Source organism: Amblyomma maculatum, chromosome 9 (assembly GCF_055883805.1).
Source record: "Amblyomma maculatum isolate TAMU_Amacu chromosome 9, ASM5588380v1, whole genome shotgun sequence".
NCBI classification, from domain to species: domain Eukaryota; kingdom Metazoa; phylum Arthropoda; class Arachnida; order Ixodida; family Ixodidae; genus Amblyomma; species Amblyomma maculatum.
In genome coordinates this window covers 117,203,652-117,218,192 of record NC_139352.1, presented here as the reverse complement: position 1 = coordinate 117,218,192, position 14,541 = coordinate 117,203,652, and the positions used below count along the sequence as shown (strand labels likewise).

Here is a 14,541-nt window from a genome sequence, read left to right as displayed (position 1 = left end):
CAATGAATGCTATGTATAAGGGCTGGTTATATTCCAAGCATTTTTCTATCACCTGATTGATGGTATGGATATGATCGATAGTATAAATATCGTTTCCGAAACCTTGCTTGATCCCGGCATGCACTTCATAAATAAACATGCACTTCATAAATAAAAAGCAAGTCCCAAGATGGGCTGGGTGGGAATCGAACCAGGATCTCCGGAGTGTGAGACGGAGATGCTACCACTCAGCCACGAGTTTTTTTTTTCTTTATTTCCTGGCTTTGGTTCATACCATTTCACAAGAACACAACACGAATAACACAAAACAAAGTACATATTGGAAGGTCATCATCAGCCAATGTCAGGCTGGCTTCGTCTCAGTACATTAAAACTCCCGCAACGACAGCAAAGGCTCTACCCTTGAGAGCCATTCGGGAGGTTCAGCAGCCACTTTCTGTATGGCAATAAACCAATTCACACTTTCTCGAAAGTATATTCTAGCGGGTCGAGCATCCCTGTCGCAGTGATAGCCCGCCATTCTGGAGCGCCATATAGAGTGGAGGCCCATGAGCATGATTAAATCATACGGAACGCCATCTTCATTATCAATGCTTAAATACCGGATGCCGTGGGAGTCTAGTGGAAATTCTTTCTTTATCGTACGTTGCAAAACATCCCAGAAATAAACCCCTTCCCAACAATGCAAAAACACATGGTCTATTGTTTCCGGCTGCTTGCAGATTAAACAGTGCGCCCCCCACGGTAAAAAAAAATCCCTTTCCTCCAAAAACTTCTTTACTGATAATGTTCCGGTGTGTAATTTAAAGAAAAATGTCTTAGCTCCTGGCGACACCTGCATTTTCTTTACTCTCTTCAAGACATCTCTGCCCGGACCTCCACTGTATAAGGTTCTGTACAAGGGTTGTGGCAAAACAATGTCACATAAATCGCGATACAGCTTTTTTCGTTTTACAGTGGACAAATATTCATTAGAAAAACGCACTGAAAGAAGTCTTACACTAGCGACGACCTCCCTGTAATAACCAAAAATCCTACCCGTAGCTTCTTCGGTGGAGACAACAAACTCCGGCAGTAGGCGCCGTAGCCTAACTTGGCAGACGGTGCGTAAGAAAGGGTCCGAAGCATCCCGAAAAAACAAAAACCGGTTGACCACCTGCCGTAAAAACAGATGGCCGAGTCCCAAACCGCCGTCTTTTACCCGACGGAACAAATTCGTCCTGCTGCAGCGTTCCCATTTACCTGCCCAAACAAAAACGGCGAAAATCCTGTGTAACTTCTGTACGTTTACGCGCGAACAACTCAAAACTTGCATTGCGTACCAAAGTTTGCTGATAAAAAAAGATTGCATACAGTAGCTCTGGCAAAAATCGACATGTTTGCGCCTTTCCACTTCTCGGCTCTCTCCCGTAGTTCGGTCATTTGCCCTTTCCAATAATGCTCGCTTTCGCGGTAGGCACCCAGCTCGACGCCCAAGTACTTGGTCTGTGTGTCTGTCCACGTAACATTGGCAAAGCGATCTGGTTTCGACGGCCACTGTCCATGCCAGAGCCCAAGGCACTTGGCCCAGTTCACCCCGCTACCGGTAACTTGAGAGAACTCACGGATACATTTGACAGCCTCGGTGATACTCTCCTGGTCAACCGTAAAAATAACGATGTCGTCTGCATACGCGAGCAGCTTCACTTCGGCTGCTTGTAACCTAAACGCACTAATGTTGACATTATTCATAAGTTTCATGCACAATGTTTCAATATAAATGCAAAACAAAAGAGGACTGAGGGGACAGCCCTGTCGCACCGAACGCTGCAGTCGAATGGGGGCTCCCAGACTCTTATTAATAATCACTCTCGTCGTGCAGTTACGGTACACCAGGGCCACACCCTTACATATAACTGAACCAACATTCACATGTTCTAAAAGGGAAAACAAAATTTCGTGATCGACGCAGTCGAATGCTTTTTCGAGGTCGATCTGAAGCATGGCGACCCGACCATCCCAGTCATCACAACACTCAAGGACACTTCGCGCCTTTTGAATGTTGGTCACTATTGACCTCCCTTTTATCCCACACGTTTGGTGTGGTCCTACTATATCCTTAATAACCGTTTGCAACCTTCGGGCCAAAACCTTCATAAAAATTTTATATTCAACGTTTGTAAGTGCTATGGGTCTGTAAGATGTTACCAGGCGTAATTTGTCTATTTCATCAGTTTTAGGAATGAGTACGGTGTGGGATGACCCATATGACGGAGGCAGGGCATTTAATGTGTAGGCATCGTTATAAATTGCGTTCAAAATAGGTGTGATTTCGTACTTAAATTCTTTGTAAAAACCTGCGCTGAACCCATCCGGTCCCGGCGATTTACCGGCATTTAAACTGTCGATAGCGTGCTCCACTTCTGTTTCAGTTATCTTTAGTTCTAATCTCTCTTTCACTTCATCGTCCAGACGCGGTATCGTCGCCAGAAACTTATTCTTAAAAGTGTTAGCGTCTACCGTGTGGGATGCGAAGAGGGTTTGGTAATGGGCGTTGAACGCTGCTTTGATGTGGTCGTTGTCCGCCGCCAAGATACCGCCCCAATCTATTTGGTCGATGTGGTTCCGTTGAGCGTTTGCTTTTTCTAACCCCAGCGCTCGTTTTGATGGCGCCTCCCCTGCAGCTGTGTCTTCTGCCCTTGCCCTCACTAACGCACCTCGATAACGATCTTCGTCTATCAATTCTAGTTTTTGCTTTGTTTTCCGTATATCTTCAATCCATTTCCCCGGCGATCGAGCTTCCTGTTTAAGCAACGTACGGAGCAGTGTCCTTAACTCCGTCTCTTTCTGCTTTTCCTCAAACCGTATACATGTTGCCCTCTCTATTGCTTTAATTTTTATAGTTTCTTTACACAGCTCCCACTGTTGCCAAAGGTCCATATTTTTACTTGGGTTTATTTTTTCAATTTCTTCTTTTACTATGCGGGTAAAATGTTCATCCTCCAAGAGTTTATTATTGAATTTCCACATTTCCCACGAAAAAGAATTCCCTCTCTTTACCCATCCAAAAGAACATTTAACTAAACAATGGTCTGAAAACGATACCGGCTCTACTTCATAACTATTGCATTCAGGTAAGATGTCGAGGGATGCATAAATGCGGTCCAGCCTTGCATGGCTCGAACCCTGGAAATGCGTGAGCTTTACGGTGCGGGCTCCCTCGAGACACTCTGCCACATCCTCGAGGTTACACTCCTCAACAATTCGCGATAGCACTTCAGTGCTTGCGTCTCGGTATGGCCGCCGGCTTGTCTTGTTTCGCGCACTAAGGACGCAATTAAAATCACCTAGGACGATCAGTTGTCTATCGGTGCAGAGCCGCTGCTGGATGCCTTGGAAAAACTGCGCCCTTTCATCTGCTACATTAGGCGCGTAGAGACAGACAATCCGCCAATCCGTGCTATTCAGCGAAAAATCTAGAAGTGCACACCGGCCCGACTCACAAGAAAAATGACCAAGCACTTCAAGCCCCGGCAACTTCTTCACAAAAAGAACACAGCCAGCCGATGTGCCTACAGCGTGGCTAACCACAGCAAAAAACCTAGGCGTGAAACGTTGCACCATGCTCTCGGTCTCTTCCTCACCGTCAACTTTCGTCTCCTGCACAGCTAATACATCAATATCATGCTCCGTTAAAAGTCGGTACACCTGGCCTTGTTTTCTCTTTCCTGCCAGACCTCTAACATTTAGCGTGGCGACCTTCAACGGTGATGCAGGAGCCATTTTTTAAATAAGAAGAAGAGACCGAAAGCACGGTGCTTACCTCTCGCGCCTAGCACAAGGCTAGACGCCTCCGTCCTCCTCGAGCTTCTGGCCGTGCTCGAGAGGCGCCGTGTCGCCGGCCCGCCTCTCGCTCGCAAGGTTTGAGCGAAGCTTCATCGTGGCCCTCCTTGTTTGAGGCGCCTTTGCTGGTGGTTCCTCAGAAGTGGGCGTTGCCTCCTTGTCTCTGCCGGTGCTGGTGTCGGCATGTGGGCGTTTCCCGGGGGTAGCGGCCGTGGTCGTCCGACCACCGCAGTTGTGCCGGTGAACCTCGCTCACTTCCTTTGCTTCTGCGTCCTTGGGAGCCGGCAGGCTCTCCGCGTCCGCTGAGGTCTCCTCGCTTGGCTGTGGCAAATTCACCGTAGCCGGCGCGAGCTCTGGCTTATCGGCAAGGGGGGCGTCGCCACTCGGAGTCACCGAGGTGCCCTGCGACACGGGAACCTTGTCCAGCACGTCGGCACCCTTTGCTGCTTCCTCAGCCTCAGCGACGTCCATCAGCTCCCTGTTGTCGTCCTTCGCACCGAGCCCGGTCGCTGACGCGTAGGTGCGGACGCAGTCCTCGTCCGCGTGTCCATAGCGCCTGCACTTGGAGCACCTGGGCACCTTGCAGTCACGGCGAACGTGGCCTGTGCCGTGACACCGCAGGCACTGCATCGGCCGCCCGGGAACCACCACGAGAGCCAACTCGCCGGCGACGCGAAGCTGGTGGGGCAGGTCGTCCACCTTCATACCTGGCTTCAACTTGAGCAGCACTGCTCTCGTGGTGGATCCCTTTTCCTTCATTCCAACGACGCGCCAACGCTCCCGCGTCACCTCGGTCACGTTTCCGAACGCCGCGAAAGCAGTCCTGATGTCCGCGTCTTGGACACCGTGTAGCATCCAGTGCAGGCGTAGCTTCACCTGCTGGTCTTCAGGGTCGAATATGAGGCAGCGGCGTCCCTTGACTTCCAGCTCCTTTAAGGCGGCCAGCTTCTTCGCGGCTTCCGTGCTGTTCATGGTTACCGCCCACACATGGTTGATTTGGTACGCCCCCAACGCCACGACGTCGGGGAGCGCACCGACGTTAGCGAGGGCATCCCTGAAGTCCTCGACCCTGTAGGGCCTCATACGCACGTCGCCGTGCAAAAACATCGTGTTTAACACAACACGTCCGGTGGGCAGGGTAGGCAAAACGATCTCGTAGTCCTTATCTTCTTCGGCGCTAAACCTGTTTCCGCGGCCAGCAACGGCCGCTATCGCCGCTCCGACGGAGCTCATGATTCCGCGTCCGTACACTGCGGTGGCCGGAAGTAGAATCGACTCAGCCACGAGTTCGATGCTTAAAAGCGGTACAAAAGCGCTTCTAGTGAATGCGGTGTTGCCTTAGGAACATGCCGTAGAACGTTATACTGCAGTGTATAGACCAACACCGTGTTTACAAACAAAGGGGGCGCTCGTGGCGTCGCAGCCGACTGGGGGTAAAAAATAGGGTTAGCGCCCATAGGAATACATGGAACCGAAATATTTCTAAGCAGTTTTCTCATTTCACAGGGCACCTGTGATGTCGTTATTCAGTACAAAGCAACTATGAACATCCTAGAACAGATCACAAAAGTATGAAATCTCATTACCGAGGCGAAGTATTTTTAAAATACCGCGAAACGTATGGGGGTTCAAGTTTGGAGGGCGACCCGTAGAAATACATGTAAACAACATTTACCGGAACATTTTTCTCATTTCACAGAGCATCGGAAGTGGTGGCCGGTCGTTAAACGTTGACCAGCGCTTTGAAGAAGTGTGTGATAAAGTAGGGTGCGTCATTACGGAGGCAGTCCACTTTTAAAACTCCCCGAAACCCCTGTGTTATGAATCCAGACACCGCCAAAAGGCAAGCTGGGTGTATCAAATCGCGCAGTTTGGCTTACAGTCTGATATGCCGCCGCTTAGGGTAAATAAGCTTGATAATACTGTCGCTCCAGTGATACGTGCTAGACAGAATTACATTTAAAAAGCAGTTGTCAAACGCCATACGACAATATGAACCGAACGAGATTCGCGCATTGCAGCAGACGACAGCGTATCTGGCGATACCTACCGCTGTCGCCTCCAGCTCCGGAGCGTCTGCTAGCGACAGCGCCGGTGGCGCATTGCCGTCTGCAACTGTGCGCGGTCAGTTTATCGTGCTGTGAGCGGCCCGCAAGTCGTTAGACTTGCAGTACTTGCAAGAGAATGTAGTGTGTCATGCAACAGGACGTCGGGGTGTCGTACAAGACGTTCACCAAAAAATGAGAAGGGTTCAACGCTGCTGAACCGAGCAAAATGTTGCGGTAAGTTGTGTTTACATGTGTTTCTATGGGTCGCCCTCCCAATTCGCACCCGCATACGTTTCGCGGTGTTTTAAAAATACTTCGCCTCGTTAATGAGTTTTGATACTTTCGTGATCTGTTCTAGGATTTTCATGGTTGCTCTGTACCGAATAACGACATCCCAGATGACCCGTGAAATTAGAAAACTGCTTTGGAATATTTCGCTTCCATGTATTCCCATGGGCGCTAAGCCTATTTTTCACCCCCAGTCGTACCACGCTGGCGATAGAAGCGCCACCGCATCGTGCTTACGTCACAGATCGGTGTTGGTCTATATCGGTAATATGAGCATGTTACTTACAGAAGTCGCAGTTACACGAGTAGCGAAGTACGTTTCCGCTACATTTCTTCTGCGCTCTGCGCACATGCAGAGCCATCTTGTGGCAAACGCAGAAGAACCCCTCCTCGCAATGTGCGGCGCTGCCCCGACACGTGGCGCGCCACTCGCCCTTGACGTTTCGCTGTGCACCCTCACAGGTTGTAGAATCAAGCGTCTTTCCTTTCTTTAGATCACTATCTTCGCTCACCCGCTTCTCCCCTTCGGGCCGCGCGGGTACCGGTGCGAGGATGCCCCAATACCCTTGCGTTTAGTAAGTTTTCTCGACGAGGCGCAATAACGCTATCGCGTTCCACTCTTGAAGGCGAAGCTTAAGCGTCCTCCAAATTTTTTTATTTATATGCAAAAGAAAAAAAAAGATGTTTGCAGGCCCCGCTATCTGCTATCTGAAGCACCTGAACTGGGGTGGCGGAAATAAAGGGATAGCGAGGAAGGGGTAGAGGAAATCAAAGAGGTGAGCGATAGGGAGAAAGGAAAGGGCAGGTAAAAATAAAAAGAAATATGATTGATTGATTTATAGGAAGGGAAAGGCGCGGTAACTGCCTCACTTGTTTTACTATGGACGCCTCAACAGTGCCATAAGGGGGGTCTTTAACGTGCGCTGACATCGCACAGCACACGGATGCCATTTCGTTTCACCTCCATCGAAACGCAGCCGCCAAGGTCAGGTTCGAACCCGGGAACTCCGGAACAGTAGACGGGCGTCTTACCACTGCACCACCCGGGCGGGGCAAGCGATTCGTGGGCTAGAGCCCAAAAAAGTAAGGGAGATGTGGAAGAGGGTGCAAAAGAAAGTAGAATGTGTAACGCCTGGCCAGCATATAGTTGCGGATAGCCTGTTCGTTGGTTGGTTGGTTCATAGGAAGGGAAAGGTGCAGTATCTGTCACACTTGCTCTGTGGACACCTGAACCGCGCCGTAAGGGAAGGGATGAAGGTGGGAGTGAAAGTGGATAGAGAGGAAGGGGAGCCGTAGTGGAGGGCTACGGAGTAATTTCGACCACCTGGGGATCTTTAACGTGCGCTGACATCGCACAGCACACGGACGCCACTTCGTTTCGCCTCCATCGAAACGCAGCCGCCGTGGTCGGGTTCGAACCCGGTTGAGAATCACTGATGACGATTTTGGTATTAGCATCGGCTAGCGCTAGCGCAATGGCAGCCTCCTCAGCTGCGGTGACTGTTTCTGCAATACGAATACTGCAGTCTGTGTGCACCATGCCGAGAGACAGGAAGTCGATTCGAGAAATGCTTCAGCGGACTGCGCCGCCTCTGGGCGCGGCAGATGCTAGTCGGAACAGCCCGCTTTCTTCGACTCTTCTGTTTTCTTTTCGCGGAGCCACCGCCCGGGTAAAGCCAAATACGCCGTCCGGAGGTTACGTATACCATCCCTCGAAGCCAGCGATGGTGGCGATAGCTCTCGCCGCTCACCGCAGCTGGTACACAGCCTCCGCGATGGTTAGAACCACCAAACACACTTGCCGGAGAAAGTGTGACAGATACGGTGCCTTTCCTTTCCTGCAACCCAATTATAATTATACGTAGCACTGCAACGAACGTCGATATGGCCAAAATAGGAGATGAATGTTATACTTTCGCCATTCTCCTCTTAAGTGACCCAATTTTTTTCGTTATTGAGTTAAACCTATATTTTTTCGACGCATCCATCCCTGCATCGTTTTCAGTTTATGCATAAAATCATATAAAAAAACACTCGCGCTTCCGCATGTGGTACAGGTAACTACCACACCCGTCACTGTGTCCTCTTGGACTGTACAGTAAATTAACTGAGTTTACGCGATAGATTTTGAGGTTCCGACACAGAGCACTCTATGTTTCGCTAAGTATTTGGCGTGCTTATAGCGGTGATTCCATTATTGTGGCGAGTCTCATTGGGTTAACAAAAAAAAAATAACGTTACATTTAGCTGATTGCGCAGGATATTTACATAGCACATCCGAAAAAGAAAAAAGCGTTCATACAACTCGAAAATAAAAAGGAGGACATTGCAATATAAATACATACATTTAGCAAAAATGTGGAAAAAAATGTAGAGGGTTTAATTCAGCTAATCAAGTAATAAAGAGCAGCAGCACGTTTTAACAAGATTGTGTTTGCTGTGTCTCAATTACTAAACGTTATTTTTCTGTGTTAATCAGGCGATCATGCTTCCAGACCCCGATTGCATTTGTTTCACAGATCCGATCTTCTTAAAGTACTGTATTTATTAGCAATTGCGTTGGATACGAATCACACTGTACGAGAGCCTATGCCTTGCTGCTGCACATGGTATACATCGCGCGCTCCTAGTTGAACGCAACCAACGTTCCGTCGATCGCATCGAAGTTCAACGGCTTTCTATAACTGGTTTATAGAAAAGGAAATGCGCAGGATACGTCACCCTTGTTTAACACCTGAAATCCCTCGGAAAGGTCAAAGGTCAAATTGGGTTGAGAGAGAATGCGGGTTGTAGTGCTGCAGCACTAGAAATTAGGGGCACGATCAAGCTAAGCCCTGGTTAACTATAAATGATAACGCTGTTATCACAGCCTTTTCATTTTTCTGAGGTTTGATATTTTTTATTGGTTGCTTTTACAGGAAAATATTAATAGGAATAATAAATGGTCCATAGGAAGGGAAAGGCGCAGTATCTATCACACTTGCTCTGTGGACACCCGAACCCCGCCGTAAGGAAAGGGAAGAAGGTGCGAGTAAAAGTGGAAAGAGAAAAAGGGAGCCGTAATGGAGGACTACGGAGTAATTTCGATCACCTGGGGATCTTTAACGTGCGTTGACATCGCACAGCACACGGACGCCACTTTGTTTCGCCTCAATCGAAACGCAGCTGCCGTGGTCGGGTTTGAACCCGGGAACTCCGGCGCCATATAGTCGGCCGCCTTATCACTGCACGGGCTCTCCGTGACAGCTCGGAACGCGTGCTAACGTACCTCGCATATGATCCGTATTTTTCAGCGCCAGGCTTTCACAATTCGCCTCGGATATTCACCCATTTCTGCGAGCAAGCCCGTGAAGGTGTAAGGATTCACTTGGCACCTTATTTGCCTTCATCCGACCGACCGCCTCTTGACTAAGACCTCATCTTTAACCCGCCACGAAGGAACCGGACTAAGCCTAACGCTCGGCGTATCACCGCTTTCTCACGCCACCCCTGCGCCCGCTGAGCCATCACCGCAGCTGCTGTAGCCTCGAAGCCGTCGACATGGAGAACCAAGTCGACGGTACGCCCATCACTCCAGAAGAATTTGACAACGACCTCTGCTGGACCCAAATTGTTTAGGTCTAGAGTTTGGCCTGCCCTACGCTAGCGGCCCCCTGAAGTCCGCCATAGCGCCCCCGCCATCACTGAAGACTCCCATATTACGCCACCACGTCCTCCTTCCTCGACTTCCACAAGAAGATCGTGTTCCGACCTCCGCACCACTACCAATGGGGCTTTCCTGACCTCACTTTGTGCCACCGCCAAAGCTGACTATGCCACCGCCCGTGCCAAGGATCGCGTCGGTATAAACCCATACAATAACTCATTCACTGTCAGTTCACCCTCAGACCAACGCATCCGGTTATGTCCGAACCTCTGTGTTGCGTCTCGCAACCAATTCGTACGTCCTGCGCGCTTATGTTGCCGCACCTGACAACGCTCTCCGCGGCGTAATATACAACGCCGTGGACAAACACAGCCAAGAGGAGATCATGGCAGACCTTCAAGCCATGAACTTAGCAGCACCTACGCCATTGCCGATGTAAGACAGACGGGACGTATACGCGGTCCATCCTGATCACCTTCGTCGGCATGAAGGAACTACTCAGCACCGTGGTATTCAGCTGCGGCCTTTTTATCTGCGACCCTTTTCGCCGCAAGGCCGAAGCCTGCACAAATTGTTGGAGCCACGGCCATCGCTCCGACGTATGTATCCAGCCCAGATCCGGACGCTGCACTGGCTGCGGAGCCGTGCACGAGATTCGGGAGCCCCCCAACAGCACACCTAACTGAATCTTGTGCCAAGGCACACATGTCACGGACGGGATCCCGCCCGTGTGGACATTGCTCCGCGTGGACCGGTCCCTTTCCAACAAACTCCAGCCTTAAGTCAATATCATCCACTCCACCGCAATCAAAACCTTCCACCGAAGACTCCCGCCCATCTAGACCCCGTCAGCGTCCAACTCCCGGACCCGCCAAAAACGCAGCCCCGCCGCCGCCGGTCTCTTTGCCGCCACTACCGAGCCAATACACCCCATCGAGTTCTTGTCAGGGGAGCCGGCCTTTGCAGCCTCCCACCCCCGACCCCGAAAAAGAAGAGCTCAAAGCTCAGGTCGCTGCCCAAAACCGGGTGATTGTCCTGCTAAAACAACAGCTGCAGGTGTTGTTAGCGCACACCCAACTCCCCACCCCTTCCCCACAATGCCCCCCACCACCTGTCACTCAAACACCCCGCCGCACATTCTCGCCCCCATGTCCGTCTCGAATGCTTCATCCCGCGCCACCTCCTCTTCACGAAACCCTCCACAAAAGAGGCGACCTACCAACGAGCCCACATCTACCGCGGAGGTGGAGGCCGTCATCCGCCACACAGCATCGTTTCTTGATGCCTATGAAACGCCTCACGGCCGCAATTTCTGCCCTGCGTACCGACACGCAGAAATGGATGGAACAAATTAACGAACGCGTAGACAGAATTGAGGCCCGCCAAAGTGCTCACGAAGCCGAACTTGTCCAGACGACCCTCATGGTGTCATCCCTCCTCCCCTCCTCCTCATCTCCCAATCCCCCTGCACCAGCAGGGGCACCCAGGCCTCGTGATGGCCAGACACTCCTCACGCCTTAATTTCTGGCAGTGGAACTGCCGTGGTTTCCGCGGAAAGCGGAACGCGCTGCTTCTCCACCTCCAGAACATCCCTCCCTCCGACCTCCCCGCTTTAATGGGGGCGCTGTTAGCGCGAAGCGAGAGGACGCACAGCGCATCGGCTCTGCCAAAATTTTGGTTGGAGCTAGGAAATTTCGACCGCAACCCCATATAACCAGCTGCGACTGTCTGCGTGAAGTTGCCAGCTACCTGTGGAAACCACACGCACACAGGTGGGACTATTTAAGACTTTCGTTGGGCCGATCTTCACTTGCGTATCGTGGCGGCGACGCTAGGCCTAACGGCTGCGCCGCAGACCGGCCGTGAGTGAGTCGTCCAACCGCGGCAAGATGGCTTCACAACATCAACACGTGGCTACGACTAGGGCACCTTGTCCTGGGCCAAGATTTCGGCAGCTTCGCCTGATAGCCCAGATTCTGCGCCCACGAGAACGCGAGGCTATTCAAGTTGGACGAACGCCGCTCCCGCAAGCGGAACGCCAACTCCAAGAAGGCGGACGCAGCCAGTGGTAAGACGCCCGACTACTGTGCCGGAGTTCCCGGGATCGAATCCCGGCCTCGGCGGCTGCGTTTCGATGGAGGCGAAACGAAGTGGCGTCCGTGTGCTGTGCGATGTCAGCGCACGTTAAAGATCCCCAGGTGGTCGAAATTACTCCGTAGCCCTCCACTACGGCCCCCCTTTCTCTCTATCCACTTTCACTCCAACCTTCATTCCTTCCCTTACGGCGCGGTTCAGGTGTCCACAGAGCAAGTGTGACAGATAGTGCGCCTTTCCCTTCCTATGAACCAACCAACCAACCAAAGTTGGCTGGCTCCTCAACACAGCAAGACGCTGCTGCGCGCGCTGCAGCACTTTACGGGCGGGCCCTCACGTAAGACCGGACCCGTTTGGAAACCAAAGCCGCTTCCGCGGTCTCACCCCGAAGACGTAGTTATCCTGAAGCCCCGGGTGACCGTCGCTCTCAAGGATGTGTACCAACATGGCGAGCTGGGAGCAGCGTTCGCGGCCTACCTGGGCACCCAGGCCGCAGAATCACTCAGCCTGTTCCCCACGTGGGAGCAAAATCTCGTCATCGCAGGCACCCGACAACCGCACGTCTCGGACAAGCTTCTGCGAAATTTCGAAATTGACTCACCAAAGGGTCGGCTTCCAATGTACGGCCAGCTGAAACTCATTGGTGATGTGTGTCGCGGCGTCATCACCGTAGCCAACTACGAGACCAGTGAGTCACTACAAAACAAGATCCAGTGGCGTGCTGGAGAGCTTGCCGATATCCGCAAGCTTGGAAACTCAAACGTCGCGGCGCTCACTTTCGTGGGCAAAGTGGTGCCGCGATTTATTAACGCGGTAGCGTTAAGGAGCTCGTGTCGCAGAAAAGCCGGTGTCGTCGGCGTCCAGTGAGCGATAAATCCCGGCATGCACTTCATAAATAAACGTGCACTTCATAAATAAAAAGCGCGGGATCGAATCCCGGCCTCGGCGGCAGCTTTTCGATGGAGGCGAAAAGCAAGGCGCCCGTGTGCTGTGCGATGTCAGTGCACGTTAAAGAACCCCAGGTGGTCGAAATTTCCGGAGTCCTCCACTACGGCGTCTCTCATAGCCTGAGTTGCTTTGGGACGTTAAACCCCACAAACCAAACCAAACCAAATCATAAATAAAAAGCAAGTTCCAAGATGGGCTGGGTGGGAATCGAACCAGGGTCTGCGGAGTGCGAGACGGAGACGCTACCACTCAGCCATGAGTTTTCTTTCTTTATTTCCGAGGTATACATGAACAACAAATTGTCACACTTAATAAAACACTTCAGCTGCTCTTGAGCTGACGCGTGTGAGGTTAAAATTTCTTCAATTTTACCAGGTCATCCAGAACTTCTGCCCACTGTGGTGGGTCCGGGAGCGCGCAGATACATTCCCGTAGATAAACAGCACTTTCAACAAAATTTTCACGTACACTGCAAATGTTAATATCTTCATTCGATGCTTGAAAGTGGTACAAAAGCGCTTCTAGTGAATGTCACGAGTTCGATGCTTGAAAGCGGTACAAAAGCGCTTCTAGTGAATGCGGTGTTGCCTTAGAAACATGCTGTAGAACGTTATACTGCAGTGTATATCGGTAATTATGAGCATGTTACTTACAGAAGTCGCAGTTACACGAGTAGCGAAGTACGTTTCCGCTACATTTCTTCTGCGCTCTGCGCACATGCAGAGCCATCTTGCGGCAAACACAGAAGAACCCCTCCTCGCAATGTGCGGCGCTGCCCCGACACGTGGCGCGCCACTCGCCCTTGACGTTTCGCTGTGCACCCTCACAGGTTGTAGAATCAAGCGTCTTTCCTTTCTTTAGATCACTATCTTCGCTCACCCGCTTCTCCCCTTCGGGCCGCGCGGGTACCGGTGCGAGGATGCCCCAATACCCTTGCGTTTAGGAAGTTTTCTCGACGAGGTGCAATAACGCTATCGCGTTCCACTCTTGAAGGCGAAGCTTAAGCATCCTCCAAATTTTCATTACAATTCTGAAGGGACCTTTGTGCGTGCCTACAAGAGAACTGTCCTGGCCTGCGTGCGGTGCGGCACTGTGGGCCACCGCGCAAAAGTGTGGCCTGTGTGGCCAAACAGTGCCTGTTGCCGACGGGGTCAAGGCACCTCACGAATGCACTCCGTCCTGTGCAGTCTGTGGATAAGCCCACCCTACCAGCTCCCGCGACTGCACAGGAAAATTCCGCCAGCTCAAGGTTCCCGGCCCCAAGGCCAAACGCCGTGAGCCCTCAGCAAACCAGCACCCTGGTAAACAGCCAAGGCATCTAGCTTCAGGTGGCAATGGCGGAACGCCGCCTGGTGCTCCCGCCACCGACCTGAAAACGCCGCCTGGGAAGAAGAAGGCGTCTCCACCGCCACCGCCCAGCGGCACGGACACCCACCACTTCCCAGCCCTCAAGATGGACGGCGCTGCCGGCGCCCGGGCATCAGCGCCCCAACATGGCAAACAACAGGTGAGCAACTAGGCTGGGATCATCTCCTCTCCTCCCCAACCCCCCTCATCTCCACTCACCGTCTCCGCACTCGATGCGGAATACAAAAACAGATTGACGTCCTCCGGGCACAGTATGAAATTTGCTGAACAAAATTCAAAATTTAGAGTCAAAATTCGCGTCCGCCGCTCCGAGCCCGCCGAACTCGG

General features: G+C 51.7%; 1 protein-coding gene across 1 annotated transcript; it reads right to left on the bottom strand.

The window, feature by feature from the left end:
* Positions 1-237: 237 nt before the first annotated feature.
* LOC146180217 (uncharacterized) lies at positions 238-5,088 on the bottom strand. Its single transcript, XM_084579434.1, has one exon. The coding sequence runs from the start codon at positions 5,053-5,055 to the stop codon at positions 3,823-3,825; it is 1,233 nt and encodes a 410-aa protein (XP_084435560.1). The 5' UTR covers positions 5,056-5,088; the 3' UTR covers positions 238-3,822.
* Positions 5,089-14,541: the final 9,453 nt, after the last annotated feature.